We start from the raw sequence: 21,820 nt of genomic DNA on the forward strand, positions 1-21,820 counted from the left end.
TACATACCGTTGTCCTGTATTTAATGGGGATTATGTGTGCGTGGAGGGAAACTCCAAGTTTCCAACCTGCCTGCCCAAAGTCAAATGCATACATGCAAGGCAGTCTAGCGGCTCTGCAATGAGGCGTAATAAAGAAGCCACGTGTGGCTGTGTGTTTCCGGAGTGAACCCCCCACCGCCCCTTCTAAGTGGGTCTGGGGATCGCAGAGTGAGAGCGTGTCGACTGAATTCGCAGGGGACCTGTGCAAGCACATGGCCAAGTCTCTGCCACCAAAGTGCGGAGTGGCACGGGACCAGCAGATGGCGCTCCAATCACAGGGACCGCTCTTAGCCTGCAACCAGAGACTTCATTCGAGTGCTTATGCGCTGGCAGGGCTCAGACCATCGGGTGCGAGAACAGTAGCTGGACAAGGCAAGCAGGTCTCAGACACATACATGGCAAAGACCCAAGCCACGTAACTACCCTGCCTGCGAGGGTGAACTGTGAAGCCACTGCCCGTCACACTCTTGCAGGTGTAAAACGCATCCAGATCCTCTCCGCGGGTCAGAACCGAACGGGCCGGACCTTTGTGGTCTAGCTGGGGGTGGGGTAGGGGCGTAGCAATCAGGGGCAAGGAATGGTTTCACACATCTGTCTGCCTGCAACAGAAGTGCTAAGGCCAGGAGGCGGAACGGCAGCCAGAGAGACAATTAGCGGAGGAACTGGGATTTCTCCACCTGTCAGGTCAATTGTCACATGCACATTCCCAAAGAGCTGATGGGAATGGGCGGAGCAGTACACAGACTCCAGCGTGTGTGTGTGTGTCAGGGGGCGAGAGCGCAGTCACCTGTGCAAGGTGTGTGAGGCTCTCAAACGCCACCCAAGCAAACGTGGCTGCAGCCAGGCACCGAGCTGCATCTGGAGAGATTCCTAGAGAGAGCAAGCGAGCTCTCCAGGCACATGTAATAAAACAAACGGTGAGAGTAACTCAAAGGACGAGTTGTGTGTGCCTCCTTTCTTGCTAATTTGAAGTGCAGAGCCCAGGGTTCAATCCCATTTCCTTCGCAGACACCCTCCCCTCCCATGATGTAGTAGTTTAAAAGCCTGATCCTGAGACTTGTTTGGAAAGTTTGTCTCGGGCTGCCCCATGCAAACTACTAACAAGCAACCCCCTTGTCACTGTTCAGGAACCTCTGGGTTTTTATTTGAAGGGGTTCGCGTGGCAGGCACCCCACTAACGCTCCTGAGGGTTTGCAGCCGAACGGAGCTTTGCAGCGTCAATGTGGGAAAGAAACGCTCAAACTCTAGCGGCTCCCACCTCGTTCACCCCACCCCACGCGGAGCCCCTCCTCCCCTCGGAGCACTTTTTCCTAACGCGCTCCTGTGCTCTCGGTCCCTTTCTGCACCGAGGTGGGGAGCTCACTCCTCCTCCGCCTTCTCCTCCCCTCTGCTCCGCCCGCTGCCTCAGTCCGGGGCTTCTCTCGCGAACTCGCAACCCAAACTTTACTCCGTTGAGTTCCAACAACATGGGAGGAAATATTACGTAGCTCCAGGCTGCTGCCCGCCGCCGCCGCAGCAACCGCCCTTGCAAGTGGAAACCAAGGAGCCGGACTTTGCAGCCCCCGGTCCCTGGACTTGGCAATGGGCAGGAAGGTCTTTCAGGACAGCTCGGGACTGCTTAGCCCAGTGTAGCTGCAAACAGCTGGGATCTGGGCGCGCGGGTGGGTCAGGGTCCAGGTGACAAAAACCTGCCTGGTCCGGAACCATGCTCCGGGCTGCAGAGAACCCAGCTGGGAGAAGGTGTCTGGGCTTTGAACACCGGGCTGCGGGGGTAAGTTGGGCGGAACTTTTCAGGGAAGGTCAATGGAGCCCGGTGCAGAGCGCGGGAGGTTTCACCCCTGCCCTCCGCGCGGGGATCCCCCGGGTGCTTGGAGTTTGTTGCTAGTTGGCCGCGCGCTTGGGAGGCACGAGGGAACTTTGCACTGGAGGCTTTGCGAGCAGCGTGAGCGGGAACCGGTCAGTGCACCGGGCCGAGGGTTGCAGAGCTGGCTTTTTGCACCGGTCCGGCCCGAGGGCTGCTCTTTGCAGGGTTCCCTCCCAGGCGCAGGGGCCCGTCTTTGCAGGCTGCCCCGGTTAACGCGAGCTGCTGGCTCCTTGCACTGTCCTGAGTCCTTCTCTCTTTGCAGGTCGCGGAGGGAAGCTCTGGGCGAGAGCCGGCCCCGCTCTCCCTGGAGCTCGCCCCTAGGAAGAGGCTGCCGCTTGTCGCCGATGAGGACCGTTGCGGCAGCCGCCCCCCTCCGGAGGGAGCTGGGGCCGTCTCGCTGGCCGAGCTGGGGCACTTCGAGAGAGCCGGGAAAGGAGGATGGTGCAAGAACTGCCAGGTCAAACTGGCTGAACTCAAGAAGCAAGCCGTGAAACTGGCCGCCAGCAGCAGCCCAGCTAACTCCCTGCCGGTAAGCCAGGCCCTTGCCCGGGCACAGACTCACGCGGAATGGGGTTGCGCAATCACATCTGGAGCACACACAGCTGGAGAGCTATGGAGCCCATACCTAGAGTTCTACACTGTGCCCACCCAGTACCTGGCTACAGCTAGATCTTTGCACACTACACAAATCTGCGTGAGGAGGGCTATCTAACCCATAGCGTGTGTAGAGCTGTTCACCTAAGGTTCCTGGTACCTGTCTAGAGTTCAGCATCTGGACCTCAGTGCTACTACTAGTGCAAGTCTAGATTTTTGCATAGTGCTGATCCAGAGCTGCAAGGGGGCAAAAAAAACCTAGCTAGTTTTAAGACTGAGCTTGATAAGTATATGGAAAGGATGGTATGGTGGGACGGCTTTACAGTGGCATGTGGCCCATCTGCGACTGCTAGTGGCAAATATTCTTAACAGCTGCAGATGAGACACTAGATGGGGAAGGCTCTGAGTTACTACAATGAATTCTTTCCCAGGTGTCAGGCTCTAATATATTTAGGGTCAGGAAGGAATTTCCGCCCAGGTCAGATTGGCAGAGACCTTGCGGGTTTTCACCTTCCTCTGCAGCGTGGGGCACTGGTCACTTGCTGATTATACTAGAGTAAATGGTGGATTCTCTGTAACTTGAAGTCTATAAATCATGATTTGAGGACTTCAGTAACTCAGCCAGAGGTAATGGGTCTATTACAGAAGTGTGTGTGCGGGGGAGGAGGTTCTGTGGTCTGCAATGTGCAGGAGGTCAGACTAGTTGATTACAATGTTCCCTTCTGGCCTCAAAGTCTATGAGTCTATGAGTACAGCTCTAGGGCTCTGTATAGTATATATCTAGATCAGTGGTTCCCAAACTTTAACAGCCCGTGAACCCCTTTCACTAAATTGTGAAATCTCGTGAACCCCCTCCTAAAAATGAATATTTTCAGGGATTTAACTTTAAATTTCCTCAGTGTGATGGATGCCCTGCTCTTCCTGGGGCTCGGGCTGCCAGCCCTGCGTGGGGAGCGCTGGGGTTCGGGTTGCTGGCTCCCCTGCTGACGGGGGCAGGGCGCGGGCTGTCAGCCCCAACTGCCCAGCCCTGCTCTTGCCGGGGCTTGGGCTGCCAGCCCTGTGTGGGGAGCGCTGGGGTTTGGACTGCCGGCTCCCCTGCTGACGGGGGCAGGGCGCGGGCTGTCAGCCCCAACTGCCTGGCCCCGCTCTTCCCGGGGCTTGGGCTGCCAGCCCTGTGTGGGGAGCGCTGGGGTTTGGACCGCCGGCTCCCCCGCTGATGGGGGCAAGGCCCGGGCTGCCAGCCCCAACTGCCCGGCCCCGCTCTCCCTGGGGCTCGGGGTGTCTGCCCTGCAACCAGGTCCCACTTGCTGTCTCTAATGCCCGGGGTCCTCTGTCTGCCATTAGTGAAATTTTTCTGGCAAACCCCCTGTAACGTTCTGCGAACCCCCAGGGGTTCGCAAACCCCAGTTTGGGAACCACTGATCTAGATCACTCTACGTCTGTGTTTCCAACTATTTTGCATTTGACTTGATTCTAAAATGGGTGATTTCAGTACTAAAAATGGTTAAAAACATTTCAAGGACTTTAGATTTCAAGCTCTTCTCAAGCAAAATGAAACTGCAGCCATTGCAAACTCACACAGTACATACATATAACTGATTGCCAACATTACTTTTTGCTGACAGTGTGAGCTGAAGAGTAGATTAAACATTGTGTGGAGTGCAGTCCGGAACACACACTGTGTCAGAGATCAAAGTCAATCCAGACTGTGCAGTCTTTCCTCACACGAAGAGCATGAAGTGCCAGAAGTGCCCTTTGTCAAACTTGGTAGAAGTTGGTGTAAGTGGCTTGTGACTCAGATCCCCAGTCACATAGTTCTGGAGCTAGTCTGAGTTGAAACGGCAACTGTGCTTTACAGGACATTAATTTGTTCTATTGCAAGATCACTAACAATTGGCAGTAGCACTAAAGTGGCACTAACAATTGCTCATTTCATGCAGGCCATAAAATGCTACTGAACGTTAAACTGTGATGTCCCCAATGTGCCTACATATTTCATTCACATAATTTGGAAAGAAAGTTTATGAAGGATGGTTTTGCTGGGCCCTAAATGTCTGGATGCTTGAATACACATCTCTGCTTGGTGGGTTGACTCCTGTTCTTAATCTCACAGGGGCAAATCTTGGTCACATCCTATTCTCATGCATTTATGCCTTCTACTAGACATTGATGAATATCTGATAATGAATGAGTATAATACATGAGTGTTCTGGAGTTTCATTTGCCATATGCATTGCTTTACCTATAGGTAGTGTGTTTATCTGCACAGTCTTCTTCTTTCTCTGTGTATATGATATGCATATGTTAGTTGCATTATATTATTAATTTGTTCTTCTAGCACAAGTATGTGAAACATTACTCTTAAAAGCCATTATAGGTAAAAAGCACATACAATCGTGACTAGACACATTAACAGATCACAAAGATTAGGTAGTGGGACAACATAGAACAGAAGACCCTAGTAATTCATTTACAAGGCAGACAAAATGTGTATTACATTTTTAATAGCATTGGAATAACATTGTTTTCCAAACAATGCTTATCTGGATGTTTGCAAGAAGGGGGGGGGGGAGGTCTGCAGAGGAAGCCAAACCCTCTTGACCTTCATTTTCATTCAAAGAGTTCCTGTATGATCTACAGAATTCCCATTGAATCTAAATATAGTTTTGTTTGGAGGTGCATTGTACTGTAGTGTCAGAATGCAAAGCTCAGATTATAGTATTTTAGGGCTTGATCCAAAGCCCTGTGAAATCAATAGGAGTCTTTAGATTGACTTCAGTGGGCTTTGGATCAAGTCCTTATTTCCTTAGTGTAAAATGTCATGTACTTTTATCTTAACTGAAGGCAAAATTATTGGACCTCCTGTTGTCTGGATCCCCATGAATGGTGAATAGAAGTTTAATTTCCTATTGTTAAGTGTATGTGATATACTGGCTTTAAAAGAAGCATACAATGCCTGAATTCTTATTATCCTTATAGGAGTTTCTGCCTTTATTGGAAAGTAATAGGGTCCTATATTTAGATGGAAAAGTACATGGATCTTTGTCATGGGAAAAAATACATATGCTGGAAAGTCAATGGGTCTTGCCCAGGTGTTCAGGTGAAGAGACCTTCTCCAAAGGTCTGTTTGTGTGGTCTCATTTGTGTAAGTCTCCGGGGAAGCTTCCTGATAAGCACTTGATGATAGGTAAATTAATCCCCCTTTTCTTCAGGGTTCAAAGCATGCACAGAAAAGTAATAACTTAATAGCTGTCACAGTGTTAAAACCTTGACAAACTTGTTCTTAGAATAATAGATACAAAGAGTGGTTAGTTTATTGAGTAGCGTATGATAATCTCAAAGAGCTGAAGCTGTAGTGTTCCAGGATATTTAATGATTGAAACTGTATTTTCAAATGCCCACAATACATTTAGTTCAGCAAATAAACTGCTTAGTACAGAGGAAGACAACACAATCAACAGCTAGAATCCCTATTAACTTACTGCACACCAGTGCACTTTGAAGGCAACAGGAGATAATGGTCAATGGTCCCGATACTCAGCTGGTGTAATCTGGCATTACTCTGAAGTCGGTGGAGCTATGTTGATTTACAACAGTTGAGGATCTGAACCAATGTGTTGGCAGATTGAGCATTTTATAATGTTTGTGCTAGAAAGGCAGCTTTTATTTTGCTTTCTTGTTTAATTACATAACAAGACATTTGAAAAAGCAGCTTCTCTTCTGGGCAGTGGCAAGTCCATAAATTGAAAATAAAGATAGAACTAATGACAAGGAACTAACATACTATGGGATGAGTGAATACAAGAAGGCTACTTCTTTGAACTTGCTATGTGCTCAAAGGATTTGTGGCCTTTGCCACGATAATTAAGGAATCTTTCAGCACAGATTCAGAAAGGTCTCTACACCTGGTACACAGGCTCTTTGGGAAGGTGGGTGTGTGGTTTATAGATTAAAGAAGGACATAATTATTGATGGAAAGAGGGAAGTTGCATTCTCATACATGGTGCAGCTGATAAGGGATTGAATTCAAATTAGAGTAAAAAGTCAAAATATTGTTTGCTGTCCAAAGGATGAGTTTCTGTAACCTGTCTTAAAGGATAATAATTGCTTGAGAATAGTATGATTAATTTAACTTTTGTGCTGCTGCCCTTTGAGTAAAAGGTAACTTAAAATGAGGTTTCAGTGCTAGAGTGATATGCAGTCACAACTGGTACACATTTGTTGTATTATCTTTTTTAAGTCCACTGACCATATATGGATAACTAATAAGAAAGATATGAATCTTAGCCTAGGTTAAAACTCCAGAACCAAGTTCTTAAACAAGAAACTTACTACACTCTACACTATCAATTCCCTTCTTTTTCTATTGTCTTTTCTGTTTGTTGTCACAATGATACCTGAAAATGAATTAAGACGTAGTTTCAATCAAGCATGTGTAGAAGCAAGCAACGTTTAATGTGGAAGTATCACAGATTAGCATTAAATATTGCAGTATCAGTGTCAGTTTAATGGGCCATGTACTGATTCTGTGTTTAAAAAAAAAATAAAGAGTGAGTCTTGGTTTATCTCTAATAAAAAGTTTTGTATTTGTCTGGCAGACTGGATGCCTCAGGGAATTGGTAATGGGATACAGAGTCTTTCACTAATGGGGTTCTGGTTTGAATTCAGACCAGGTTGGTAGAGACTGAAAGTTGTTATAATTTGACAGCTGTTTGGTGACCTATAGGAAAATACTTGGTGGTCACAGTCTCATTCCCATTTGGCAGCTATCCTCATCACAAAACCACAGCACAACAATTAGCACTAATTGGCATAGTTGTTGGCAGTCACACAAGAGAGGCCAAGGATTGAATGGGCATGTAGATTTAAATAATAATAATAATGCTTAGTGTTTAAGATCTTCACAGCACTTGACAAATGTTAATTAATTAAGCCATTCAATGCCCCTGTGAGGTAAGTAAATCTCATTTCTAAAGAGATGTCAAAGCAGCATATGGACCTCAGAAAGGAGGGAAACAGGCAGAGAGGTTAGTGTTGGCCTACACACAAAAATTATACCTCTTTACTTATACTGGTATAGTTAAAACAGTATAGTGCCCAAGTGTAGATGCAGCTGTATAGGTGTAAAGGTGTTTTATACTGGTATAGCCATTCCTATATGGGAAGGGGGATAAGCTATACTGGGTTAAGACACCATTATGCCAGTATAACTACGTCCACAATAGGGACATAGTTATACTGGTATAGTTAACTCTTTCAGTAAAAAATCACTTCCCTAGCCCAAATAGTTATATCGGTACGAACTATGTGTTTAGACCAAGCTTAAGTGAGGCCAAGAGCACAGGAAGTGCCAGTTTCAGAGCTGGGATTGAAACTGAAGCATTCTTAGCTCTTTTAGTGGTAAGAGTGAGTCACTGGAGGGAGCTGAGTACCAGCTTCTTGTATTCAGCCTGCCCTTCTCAAGAGGTGGGCTAGTTATATGTTGCACAAGTTACAGTCTCTGAGTGGCCATGACTGTTCTCTCTAGAGGAGGGAAATATAGTAGTCTAGTATTGAGTTGATGAACATTTGTATCATGGTTGGTAGGTCCTTGTCTGAAAAGAAAGGGTATAGTCTCTTTCCTGACAAGCAGAAGGTGAAGCACATTGTCCTGATTACTGTTGATATCTGGTTATCAAGGAATGGTGATGAAACTAAAGATACTCCAAGGCCTCACACCAATTCAGCAAACAGAAGGAGATCCCTTCCACAGAGAGTGTTGTCAGGGTCTTGGCTAACTCCTCAAAGTTTGTTTTCCTCTTCCTACTAGTAACTCTTTGCTCTTGCCTGGACTGAGCTCCAGCCAGCTGTTTTTCATCCAAGTGATTATTTCATGTAGGTATTGTGACACTTTGTGATAGCATTAGTCACAGAGATGAAGAATAGAGTGTCATCAGCATATTGGTGACACTAGATCCTGGGGCATCACATGACCTTTCCCAGGGGTTTCAGATGTATGGTAAAAAAAGTAAAGAGGGTACAGGTTTGAAACTTGGGGGCTCAGTATGTGAGGGCGTTTGATGACCAGTTGCCCATCATCACTTTGGGTGCTATCAGAGCATTGTCACAACCACTTATTCAGTCAGTTTGTCAGGGACAGGAAGCATGGAGATGGGGTAGTCATTTGTGAGATCTCTGGCTTCTACTGTTAGTTTCTGAAATATTGGTTGGACTATCGCATGCTTCAGGGTTGCAGGCTAATAGTCTTCTCTGAAGAAGGTTTAAAGGAAGTCCTCAGTAGTGGATCTAGTTGAACTTCCTTGGATTTCACTCATACAGTTGTGCTTATCTGGATAAGCAAGGATCCAATTAACATGTGAATGTCCCTCACAACTTCTAGTACCTGTGAGTGTGTAAGAGATCTGAACTTACTAAGGAGGGTGAGGTAGCCCTTGCCCTCTGTTGCGAGTTGGCTTTCTTTGCCTCCATATTCAGTTAATCTTTTGAGCTCTTTAGAATGTGGGTCAGTTGGGTCTGGAATTTGGTGAAGTCAGCTGATTATTTGGAATGACTTACTAGGCCTTGACTAACCTGTGATTCATCTTTATTTTGCTGTGAGACTATTTTAACCCCACAAACTGGCCCCACTGTAATGGGTTGACACACATTGGAGGAATGGCATGGGGGAAGCTTGTGCTAACACTCTGTACTTACCCGGTGGATAATAGGGGACTCCAGTTTTGATGTTCCAGTTTTCAGTGCCTTTTGTGAGCACTACATTCCCTTTAAAATGTTTCATATTTAACATTTCAAAAGATGCCTCAGTGTAGAAGGTGCATCTTTGTTAGTAAATATGAGCTACAGGGCATTTTTTTGATGCATCTTTAATATTTAATTTCTGCAACACGGAATCTTGCATAGACATGGCTGTCGAGCGCTTCAGGCTATGAGATCAGATGTGGTTTTCAGGTACACGTGGAGCCTAATAAAGGGGATAGTGACAGTGTCAGATCAAATGTACTGAAATGAGCAACCAGGTAAGCTATTGTGTCCTCAGCCCTGCAATAGTCCCCATGCTGTATAAAAAGCTATGAAAGCTCATGGGACTGAAGCAGGGTTGTAATCAGCTTGCCTAAAACATTTTGGATTGTCAGGCATGCCCTTTTAAAACACAGGTGAGCAGGATTATCATGCAGCACTGATGCCTGAGGCAATTGGTCTTCTCACAGGGGGATCTGAAATGGGGGAAGTTATGATTCCACAATTAGCTCCTGAGACTGCAGCCTCCTGGGCTGGCTGAGGGTAATTAGTATTGCTCTTGCTCTTTCTCTGTCTAATTTCTTCAACACCCTGGTCTATTAGACAGAAAGGGAGGAAACACATAAACCAGTTAAAAATTGAAGGGGGTGTGAAAGAGCAGCTGCTCCTAACCTCTGAGGTTACTTTGAACCTATTGAAATATGTAGTATTGTTTTATTGTTTTTGCCAAGAGTTCCACCTACGTGATCCCAACCAACTTCTGACATGTTAATAGCAAGACTGTGGGAGGCAGTGCTCATCTCTCCTGATGCTGCAGATTGTGACTGATTCTCTTGACTTGACAGTTCAAGACTCTTGGAATGTGGGCTGATAAAATCACCAAGAGATTTTTCTCTATCCAGAGCAGGGCCCTCCCCACTTCTTTCTTCATACTCTTGATACATGGACGTCCAATCCCATGGAAATGGCATTGTCTGAGTCCAATTCACTCTACCTACTGAGAACACACTGAAACCGGGGCGGGCAAGCTTAAACTGGCTGCTGTTTTTTCCTATGTAGAGACCAGTATTTTACACCATCCTTTCTAGAAGGAAGAAACTTTCTACCTGGTTTTGTATACATTTCCTGCATGGAATAGTATTTTAGAAAGGCTCTATTGTCCTTCTTTGAACTAAATTACCTTCATGAGCTAGATCTGGTTGGATGTTACTCAGGTTAAGAGTGAGGGAGATCTGTGTAATTAAGGTTACTAGGCTCTGTTTTTTTAGTATAGGTGAAAATCTGTGGAACCCAACTTATCATAAATACTATCCCCATCCTCTGACCTGGACCCCCTAGTCCTAGAAGGAGTATTCCCTACTTACATTGCCAATGTAGTCAAGTAAAGAATGTACTGATGAGAAACTTGAGTTCTGTTCCTGCCTCTGCCACACTCTGTCATCTTTGGGAAGTCACTTAGGCCAGAGTTTTCGTATGTGTCTGCTAATTTTGTATGTCTGCTTTTGGGTGCCCAAGGTGAGAAAACTAGGACTTTATTTTCAGAGCTTCTAAGCATCCACAGCTCCCACTGAGTTCAAATGAAGGAAGAATGGTCTATGGTTAAGGCACTGGACTGCGACTCAAGAGATCTGGCTTTAATTCTCAGATCTACCACAGATTTCCTGTGTGAACTTGGGCAAGTCATTTAATCTCTCTGTGCTTCCATTTCCAATCTGTAAAATGGGGACAATAGTCTCTTTTCCTTCCCTTTGTCTGTATGGTCTTTGGGGCAGAAACTCTCTTACTATTTTTTCTTCAGTGCTTAGCACAAGGGGGTCTGATATTAGTTGGGGTATCTAGGTGTATTGTAATACAAATAGTAAATAGTAATTAATAATAAAAACTGGCACTGATGCTGACAGTCAGATGCTGCAATAGGGAATTTGTAACTTGCAACTGAGTTTCCAAGTCTTGTAGTTTTAAACTGGGGGTGAGGGTGGGGGCTGTCTAGTTGGGGTCCCTGGTTGCAAGTGGGTCACTATCATTTGAAGAAAAAAAATGCTTTAGGAACCAGAAACAAAGCCAGGAACCTTAGGAAATAATCCATTAGAATTGTAAAGAAGAGTTTGTCCTAAAATAGCTCTGGAACTTGACAACTTACTAGCATGGACATGGCGAATCTGTGGAACAGGAAGTATGGGGTGGTGCAGAGTGTGTCAGGGCCAAGTGGAGCGTGTTTAGGGAACAGATAAGAGCTCAGAAGAATGAGAATGGATTAAAGCTTTAATGATGACACGGTAGTACCTAGAAGATTCTTATCTGCATATTGCAGTGGGCTCTTACTGTTGTATCGTTAGACTACTGTATTGACGAACTACGGTGATCCCTTGCCAGATACCAGAAACTACTGTACTGTTGTACTCATCCAGTAGCAAAGTGATGCTGTTATGGAAATGTACTAAAAATGGGTTACCTTGTTTTTTCTTAATAAAAATGTATTATTAAAAACATGAAAAGAGGAAAATGTTTGTAGAGATGCACAAAATATTGTTTTCAAATGAATATTCCCAGCAAGGGGTGTATGTAACTTTGCATAATAACTGATTTTTCTTCTGAGTAAATTAAAATGAATATAAGCTTTTGGTATAAATGTTATTTTAAAAGATGCTCTGGGTTATGCAGTAGCATAAGTGGCATATTCTGTATTGCAGGGGGTTGCGTTTGAAGGTATACTGCATGCTTTTATTGAATAGCACACACCTCAAACTTGTGTAACTTTATAGCTCATACTTAATTATTGTTGACCCAAGACTATAAAATTTTGGATACCATCCTTTCTTCAAAACACATCTCTACACACACACACACACACACACACTCCATTTTGACAGACTTTTCTCTAATGTTGAAGTTGCACAAGCTTTAAGACAGGGGCAGTCTATTTTTTGTCAAGATCCAAATTTCTTGGTCAAGGTATACTCAAGGTCCAGACTCCAGAGAAAATAATAATTAAAAAATTATGATAATGATAATAAGTAAATAAAAAGATTTCAGGGTCCGTTCAAAAGACTCTGGCGGTCTGGATTTGGCCCGCAGTCCGCTTATTGACTACCCCTGCTTTAATGTATATAATTAAGAGATGTTCATTTGCATGTAGGAAAAATGTTTAAATGATATAAACAAAACCATTCATTTTAAACAGCAACATTTCATGTTTGTTTTTGCGTGTTTACTTTTAGCACTTAGGCTTTGTTGCTTACATACTGTGCTAATGCAAATTGCATTAATGCTTATGGCAGGATCTGAAGATGTGCCAACACTAAAGGGTTAAATATACAGAAATATTCCTCTTCCCATGAATCATGCCTTAAATTCAGGCTTTATTCAGTATTCTTGGAATTTAGTAAACTGATCTGAATTTCACGTTGAGATGGAGGCCAGTATTACCATATGTCAATACTTGTACAGAATTGATTAGAATACCAGACGAGAGTGGGAAAATGATCAATTTTCATTTAGCTCTTAGCAAATCTTCGGCTAACATTGTTGGGGGATTTTACACTACTCAGTGACTATGACGTGAAAGCATTCTGAACAAAACTGAAACTTGATACCTCTATTTAGGGTGAACATTGAAAGGCTCTCAGCATTAACTGTGGAAGCAAAGCATTAGGTCTAGTTTTCACAGCATTCAAAGGATTATGTTTAAAGTGTATCTTATTTTACCGCAACATACAAATGTTGAAATGTATTTTGTGCTACCATTAAGGCAGGTAGAAGACTTGTAGAGTTAATATATTGATCAATACTAATCTCGCTGAGAATGGGCTGATTTTGCTGGAGTGTTTTAATAGGCATATTCAGTTTGTTTTACCCTCTCGTTTTAAGCATAGAATCATAGAATTATAGCAATGGTAGAGATCTTGAGAAGTCTTCTATTCCAGACCCTTGTGCTGAGGCAGGGCCATGTAAACCTAGACCATCCATTGCAGGTGTTTGTCCAACCTAATTCTTAAAAACCTCCAATGAGGGGGATTCCACAACCTTCTTGGAAGCCCATTCCAGAGCTTAACTATCCTCATAGTTAGAAAGTTTATGCTAATATCTAACCTAAATCTCCATTGCTGCAGTTTAAGACGATTACACCTTATGCTACTTTCAGTGGACCTGGAGAACAATTGGTCACCATCCTCTTTATAACAACCTTAACATATTTGAAGACTGTTATCAGGTTCCTCCCTCAGTCTTCTTTTCTCAAGACTAAACATGCCCAGTTTTTTAACCCTTTCCTCATAGTTCAGATTTTCGATATCTTATATCATTTTTATTGCTCGCTTCTGGACTCTCTTCAGTTTGTCCGCATCTTCCTTAAAGTTTGGTGCCTAGAACTGGACGTGGAATACCAGGTGAGGCCTCACTAGTGCAGAGTAGAGTGGGACAATTGCCTCTCATTTCTTACATACAATGCTCCTGTTAATACCCCCCAGAATGATATTAGCCATTTTTTGCAACTATATCACATTATTGATTCATACACAGTTTGGGATCCACTATAACCCCCAGATCCTCTCCTGCAGTATTACAGCCTAATCAGTTATTCCCCATTTTGTAGCTGGCATTTGATTTTTTTCTTCCTAAGTGTGGCACTTTGTACTTCTCTTCATTGAATTTCATCTTGTTCATTTCAGACCAATTCTCCAATTTGTCCGATGTCAGTGTACAGTTTGTCTGATGATGCCCTAGCTTGTGATATTTTATTTACTTGTTATTGATTTTGGGTCTGATGTTGTGAGATGTGAAGCCTCCTACACTCCCAATGAGAATTTGAGGCCACTCAACACTTCTCATGGTAGGAAACAAGGGTGATGTCATGGTAGGGGGATCTACTACAGACTATCCAGGAACAAGAGGTGGAAGAGTCTTTTTTTTTTTTTTTTTTTTTTTTTTTTAAAGAACTAACAAAATCATCCAAAGCATAGGACTTGGTGGCAGTGGGGGGACCTCAACTACTCAGACATCTGTTGGGAAAATAACATAGCAGGACACAGATTATCCAACAAGTTCTTGGAATGCATTGGAGACAATTTTTTATTTCAGAAGGTGGAGAAAGCTAATAGGGGAGAGGCTGTTCTAGATTTGATTTTGACAAATAGGGAGGAACTGGTCGAGAATTTGAAAGTGGAAGGCAGCTTGGCTGAAAGTGATCATGAAATGGTAGGAGGCAAAACAGCACAATAAAGATAATGGATTTCAAGAAGTCAGACGAGCGTATTCAGGAAGTTGGCTGGTAAGATCCCATGGGAAGCAAGTCTAAAGGGAAAAGCAGTTCAAGAGCGTTGGCAGTTTTTTATTAACATTATTAAGGGCACAAGAGTAAACTATCCCACTGCATAGGAAAGATAGGAAGTATGGCAAGAGACTACTTTGGCTTAACCCGAAGATCTTCAATGATCTGAAACTCAAAAAAGAGTCCTACAAAAAGTGGAAACTAGATTAAATTGTAAAGGATGAATATAAACAAATAACACAAGTTTGTAGGGACAAAATTAGAAAGGCCAAGGCACAAAATGAGATTAAATTAGCTAGAGATTTAGGATTAGTGCGTCTGGTGAAGACACGCTATACCAACGGGAGAGCATCTCCTGCTGACATAGTGCAGTGTAGACACTGCTTTAAGTCGATGTAACTTATGTTGCTCAGGTGTGATGAATTTTACACACCCCTGAGCAACGTAAGTTACATCAACGTAAGTGGTACCGTTGACAAGCCCATAAAGGGTAACAAGAAAATATTCTACAAATACATGAGAAGCAAGAGGAAGACCAAGGACAGGGCCCATTATTCAATGGGGGGGAGGGGAACAATAATAAAAAATGTGGAAATGGCAGAAGTGCCAAATGACACTCCTGTTTCAGTTTTCACCAAAAAAGATAAGTAGCGACTGGACGTCTAACATAGTGAATGCCATTGAAAGTGAGGTAGGGTCAGAGGCTAAAATAGGGAAAGAACAAGTTAAAAATTACTTAGAGAAGTTAGATGTCTTCAAGTCACCATGGTCTGATGAAATACCTCCTAGAATATTCAAGGAGCTGACTGAGGAGGTATCTGAGCCATTAGCGATTATCTCTGAAAAGTCATAGAAAACAGGAGAGATTCCAGAGGACCAGAAAAGGGTAAATACAGTGCCAATCTATAAAAAAGGAAATAAGACAACCCAGGGAATTACAGACCAGTCATCTTAACTTCAGTACCCAGAAAGATAATGGAGCAAATACCGTATATACTCGTGCATTAGCCCGTTTGTTTATAAGCCGACCCCCCAAGATGGTTAGGTAAAAATAGTAAAAACTGTATGACCCTTTCATAAGCTGACCCTATATTTCAGGGGTTGGCAAACTTTGGCTCCCGGCCATCAGGGTAAGTCGCTAGCGAGTTGGGATTTTTTGTTTACGTGGAGCGTCTGCAGGCATGGAGCCCCCTCAGCTCCCCGTGGCCGCGGTTCGCCATTCCCAGCCAATGGGAGCTGCGGCCATGGGGAGCTGAGGGGCTCCATGCCTGCAGATGCTCCAGGTAAACAAAACGACAGTGTATTAGATATTAAATTCAATGATTCCATAGAATTTAAAATCATCAAATTTTGGTGTAGACCTGTTTATAAGTCTACCCCCCCCCCCTTGGTGTGTCACTTTTTTACCAAAAATATTCGGCTTATGAACGAGTATATACAGTAATTAAGCAATCAGTTTGCAAACATCCAGCAGATAATAAGGTGGTAAGTAACAGTCAGCATGGATTTGTCAAGACCAACCTAATAGCTTTTTTTGACAGGGTAACAAGCTTTGTGGACGGGGGGAAGCAGTAGATATGGTATATCTTGGCTTTGGTAAGTCTTTTGATACTGTCTTGCATGACCTTCTCATAAACAAACTGGAGAAATATAGCCTAGATGGAGCTAGTATAAGGTGAGTGCATAACTGTTTAGAAAACCATTCCCAGAGAATAGGTGTCAGTGGTTCACAGTCAAGCTGGAAGAGCATATCAATTGGGGTCCCACAGGGATCAGTTATGAGTCCGGTTCTGTTCAATATCTTCATCAATGATTTAGATAATGGCATAGAGAGTACACTTACAAAGTTTGCAGATGATACCAAGCTGGGCGGGGTTGCAAATGTTTTGGAGGATAGGATTATAATTCAAAATGATCTGGACCAAACTGGAGAAATGATCTGAAGTAATTAGTATGAAATTCAATAAGGACAAATGCAAAGTACTCCACTTAGGAAGGAACAATCAGTTGCATACATACAAAATGGGAAATGACTGCTTAGGAAGGAGTGCTGGGGGAAAGGGATCTGGGGGTCATAGTGGATCACAAGCTAAATAGGAGTCAACAGTGTAACACTGTTGCAAAAAAGCAAACATCATTCTGGGATGTACTAACAGGAGTGTTGTAAGCAAGACACGAGAAGTAATTCTTCCGCTCTACTCTGTGCTGATATGACCTCAACTGGAGTATTGTGTCCAGATCTGGGCGCCACATTTCAGAAAGGTGTGGACAAGTTGGAGAAAGTCCAGAGGAGAGCAACAAAAATAATTAAAGGTCTAAAAAACATGACCTGTGAGAGAAGATTGAAAAAAATGTATTTATTTAGTCTGAAGAAGAGAAGACTGAGTTTTCAAGTACATAAAAGGTTGCTACAAGGAGGAGGGAGAAAAATTGTTCTTCTTAACCTCTGAGGATAGGACAATAAGCAATGGTCTTAATTTCAGCAAAAACTTCCTAACTGTTAGGGTAGTTAAGCACTGGGATAAATTGCCTAGAGCGGTTGTAGAATCTCCATCATTGGAGATTTTTAAGAGCAGGTTAGACAAACACCTGCCAGGGATGGTCTAGATAATGCTAAGTCCTGCCATGATTGCAGGGCACTTGACTAGATGACCTCTCAAGGTCCTTTCCAGTCCTACGATTGGGCCCTTTCTTAGCACCTGCTACTAGAGCTTTTAGGTACTATGACAGAACGTATCAATGAAACCAAACTGCTCATGGTGGGTAGCATAAAAACTACTACTTGTGCTGCAGCTACTGCATAACAGAAGCCAAACTACTATGAACATCAGGCACAACAGCCAGAAAAAAAATAGCTAAGCTAAACCAAATACATGTGCCTGTTGTGATGTTCACATGGGCTTTGGTAGACTTCCAGAGCTAGTTCCAAAGGTGAAGACCTTCTACTGTGAAAGTGCTATTGCTTTTCCTGGGGAATTCACTTACACAAATGGAAAGCTAGAGCATCCCAGATGACCTTAACTGTCATGATGAGGTATAGGGTGAGAAGCAGTCACTTGTAGCTGGATTCCCAAATTGGCCTATTAAATACCTTCCATCCTCTGTCTAAGAAACTCTCCTTTATAAGGCTTAAAGATGTGGGGGGTCTTTAGCTGGTCTCAACTGGTATAAATGGCCATTGAAGTCAACTGAACTTGTCCCATTTATTTGGGAATATGATGTTACTGCCCCTTATATCCTAACTATAAGAAATAGTTGTATGGAAACCATTAAGTGAGCTATTTCCATGTAACTCATGGTAATGGATATCTAGTGTCACACACATACTACCGTCAAAATTATTTTAAGAAACATACTGACTTCTTCCTGTATTATGCTGTCTTCTATTATTGTTTTTAGAGCATCAGAGCTGAGTTTAGTTTCTAGGCTGGAATTGAGAAGAAGAAATGCTGAGTAACAGAAATATAGGAAGCTCCTCAAGATGACTTTATTTTAAAAGTACTAGCAACGCCACCACATCTTGTGTTAAACGCATACACCTGTTGCAGCAGGGTGTTGACAGCTTGGAGTATAAAAACTATGATTCTGATAAAAGAGAAGGGGCTGAAGACCATTTAGCTTCTGATGAGAAATCATGTGATCCACACTGAAGGCCAGATCCTGTGTGCACCAGTAAGAGGAGCAGAAGTCCTAAACTGTCTTGTAAGCCTGTTCTGCACTGAGCCAACTGGTCCTGAGACTGGTAGGAACTAGTCAGTAGAGTGGAGAGAGGGATTTGCTCCTGATCCATGGTAGGGAGCCACAGTGTGGTTTGAAGGATTGGGGGAGAAGATGTCATACAAATGTGCTTCCTGCCTGACCCTACGTCTTCCTTGCTGGGGCCATAGAGGTTACTACTAGGCCTGTATTAACCCATGTGGATTTTGTGCTGGGGGAGAAGGTAAGGAAGTGTGTCTGGATTAGGATCCCGGCAATCTCCTTGCTCAAGGGCTGGGGGTTCACTGGAGGACTCAGTGCTATCCTCCCATCCCAATCACCATGGACTGGGAATTTTCAGATCGAAAGATCCATCTTCTGGCTGAAAATCCAGGTTTAGAATGATCACTTAGGAGTTTGCTGTTCAGGCCAATAAATGCATTCAATGTCCAAGATGTATTATTCACTCATGGAGCAATCCACCTTCACTGGGACATCAGGTAAGCACTGCTTCTCCTGACATGACCTCCAGTGCCCCATCTACCAGATATGATTATTGGCGACAGGGAGTCAATTTCACTTCTTGAGAGGTGGAGGTGTCTGGCCCACAGGTGCTATACACCCATCCACCTCCAAGGGGAGACTTCTCTCAGGATCCATATTAATCTCAGGTGCAGTGGCACATCCATTGGCTGTGAAGATCTGGAAAACTCCATGCTGCAAATGGACCCTGGACTAGAATTTTGCCTGTAACTTGCAGTTAAAAGTTGGCCCACAACCTCCAGTTTAAAATGTTGAGAGTGGTGGTGCAGTTTGCATAATTATGATCTAAGCAAGCAGTTTTTCTGTTTTGTTGTAATAAAGGTTTCTTTGCAAAGAAAGAAGAGTGTATTTCACATTCCTCAAACAAGCTTTCAAATGGGGAATTTTGTGTGTATGACTGAGTAGCACTGAAATGCTGTAAGATATTGTCCTTTTGTGGGTTTTGTAAAGAGGAGACATAGTTGGAGTAATTGATAATATGCCCAAGGTCTCACAGTCTGTAGAGAGAGCCTCCTCCAGCAATTACCTCTAAAAATAAAATAAAACCCATTTATTATTGATAACCCATGTTCCACATAAAGAAATACTTCTTTTGATAATGTTAATTTTTTATTCGTAGGCTCAAAAACAGTCTAGAGTAAGTCAAATGTGGAGGATGAAAAGAACATATATGAGTTAATGTATTAAGTTTACATATTTTTGGTTCGATGGATTTATGGCTTTTAATTACATCTTCATGCCTATTCACTTGAATTGAGATCCCTTGGGGCCCTTTCTGTAGAATTTCATGCTTATGTTCTTACATCTACAAGATTCTTTAACCTATAACCTTGTGTATTCTGACAGCCACTTGATTGACCTTTGCTGAAGTTGCCTTTTATTCATTAGTTTTAGGTTTCAAAACGTTAACCAAGAGTAAAATAGGTGGAAAATACTTTTATGAGCTAAAGGTTGCTCAATATCCATGACACTGAAGCAGTTTGATGTACTATAGCTATGAAATATAGGCGGTGAGTCTCAGCTCTTCCGTCGGGGGTAAGGAAGGGGTTTGTGTTTCCCATATTCTCAGGCTATTCAGGGGGTCTTTGTAAATCGGAGCAGCCCCAGGCTGTTCTTAGCTTATGCGCTGATTACAATAGCTCCCTATGGCCTTCTGCTTGCAGAGAATAGCCAGAACCCAATGTACCCACCCCTTCTCTGACATGCCCCTACTGGGCTGCTAGTGGGACTGGATAAGAGCCTCTAAGTTTCACAGGTCTATAGTTCTGAATCTTGCAGGGTGTATGCTCTTACTTCCAGCTACTGTCAGATATAGGGCCTGGGTCTCATCTCATGACAAAGTAAATCAGGAGTGATTCCACTGAAATTGGAGTATAAAACCAAAGTAAAATGAGGAGAAAACCCTAACCCTAACCCAAGCCCATTGATTTCAGTAGAGTTACTATTGATTTACACCAGTGTAACTGTGACACGGAAGCCCATTGGTAGGTCATTATTCTGTGTCAGCAGTTCCTGTGGGGCTTGACTTACTGGTTTCAAGATATGTATTTAAACAGTGACATGTAATATATCATTTGATATCTGATAACACTCTGGTCATTAAGGTCACTGTGAAATGTTTGTAACAGGACTGTAGGTGAAATTATGGATACTCTCTGATATTATGTTTTGGAGACTGAACAGACAAAGGAGGCAAAACAGGTTTTTCCATATAAAGGGGAAAAAAATATGGTGGCAGGTGCCCTGCCCAGGAAAGAGGGTTCTGACCTGCTGCCTCCAGGTCAGTCAGTGACTAACCCTCCCGCAGTTTTGTAAGGAGGGTGGTGTGATCTAAGAGCACCCCTATGCCATCTGACAAGGAACTCCCTGGTATGTAGCAGTGAGTTTCCGTGGGCCTGACCAGCCCAGTGTACCCCAACTCACTATTGTCTTAATCTGTATCTAAAATGGGTCATGTAAGGTATCATACGCGAACTGGTGACACACAGGTGATTAGTATCATTGTGAAATGTATGTATTAACACTATGTGAGGCCTTATAGATACTCACTAATATTATGCTTTAAAGTCTGTGACCAAATAAAGGGAGAGAAAAAGGTTTTATCCCAGACAGGAGGGAAAGCAGCTGTCTACTTGTCTTCTTTGTAAATTAAGCAATGGGGAATCAAAACAATGGGAGCTGCATTGACATAGAAATCAGCAGGGGGATGGAAAGTCCACAGGAACAGAAGAACAGCAGAGGTTACCCTGCCTGTAGAAACGGGGTCAATGAATTTTGGGAGATATAAGCAGAGATAGAAAGCCATTTTGGCATCTTTCACCTAGGAAGAAAGGGAAACCAACACCTTGTACATCTGTGGAAAGTCCTGACTGAGAGAGAGTCAGCCATGGCTATAAAGAAGAATGATTGATAAGAAATCCACCTGGAACAAAGACTGTAGCTTGGTAAGTTAAGTCTTACCCATTAGAAAGTGCATTTGTACTTTTATTTGCTTGTAACCATTTTTGTCTTTATCCCTTGTACTTGAGCTCATTTAAAACTTCTCTTTTAAATTCTGTTTGATTAAATAAACTTGTTTTATTTTTAACCCAAACCAACCCAGGGCTGTGTTTGAATTGAAGTGATGGTTAACTCCAGTTAAAGTAGTAAGCTGTGCTTTTGTCTCTTTAAAGGAGCAATGAACCTTATGAACGACATTCTCTAAGTGTTCTTGAAGAGGGCTGGACACTTCAGGGCAGACAGCTTTGGGGAAATTTGGGACTGGGATCATGTTGGGGTCACTCTTCAAGTAGTAACCAAGGCTGGGGAAGACCAGGGGCTGTTGTGTGGTAGGCAGGCTGCTGGGGTCAGAGTGCTGATCCTGGGTGGCATAGCACACAGACCTTCAGGGAACTGCAGACTTGTTTGCGGAGGCTGTGAGCCCCGGCAGCAGAGCATTTAAGGCACCTATAGGGCAGGTGGTGACACAACCTTTTACTGGGCTGGGTTGAGCTCCAAAATGTTACCATAACTGATGGGGAAATCAGACCAATAGAACTGAATCTGTGTCTATATTCTATATTGGTCTCTCCTTATGTGTA

General features: G+C 43.4%; 1 protein-coding gene across 1 annotated transcript in view; it reads left to right on the forward strand.

Moving 5' to 3' along the window:
- Positions 1 to 1,403: 1,403 nt before the first annotated feature.
- KIF26A (kinesin family member 26A) overlaps positions 1,404 to 21,820 on the forward strand; it is a 130,303-nt gene continuing 109,886 nt past the window's right edge. The window contains exons 1-2 of the mRNA XM_054028426.1: positions 1,404 to 1,810; positions 2,166 to 2,432. Coding sequence (XP_053884401.1) covers positions 1,745 to 1,810; positions 2,166 to 2,432 — 333 coding nt within the window. The 5' untranslated portion in view covers positions 1,404 to 1,744. The remainder of the gene's footprint in view (positions 1,811 to 2,165; positions 2,433 to 21,820) is intronic.

This window comes from Malaclemys terrapin, chromosome 4, assembly GCF_027887155.1.
Source record: "Malaclemys terrapin pileata isolate rMalTer1 chromosome 4, rMalTer1.hap1, whole genome shotgun sequence".
Taxonomy (NCBI): Eukaryota; Metazoa; Chordata; order Testudines; family Emydidae; genus Malaclemys; species Malaclemys terrapin.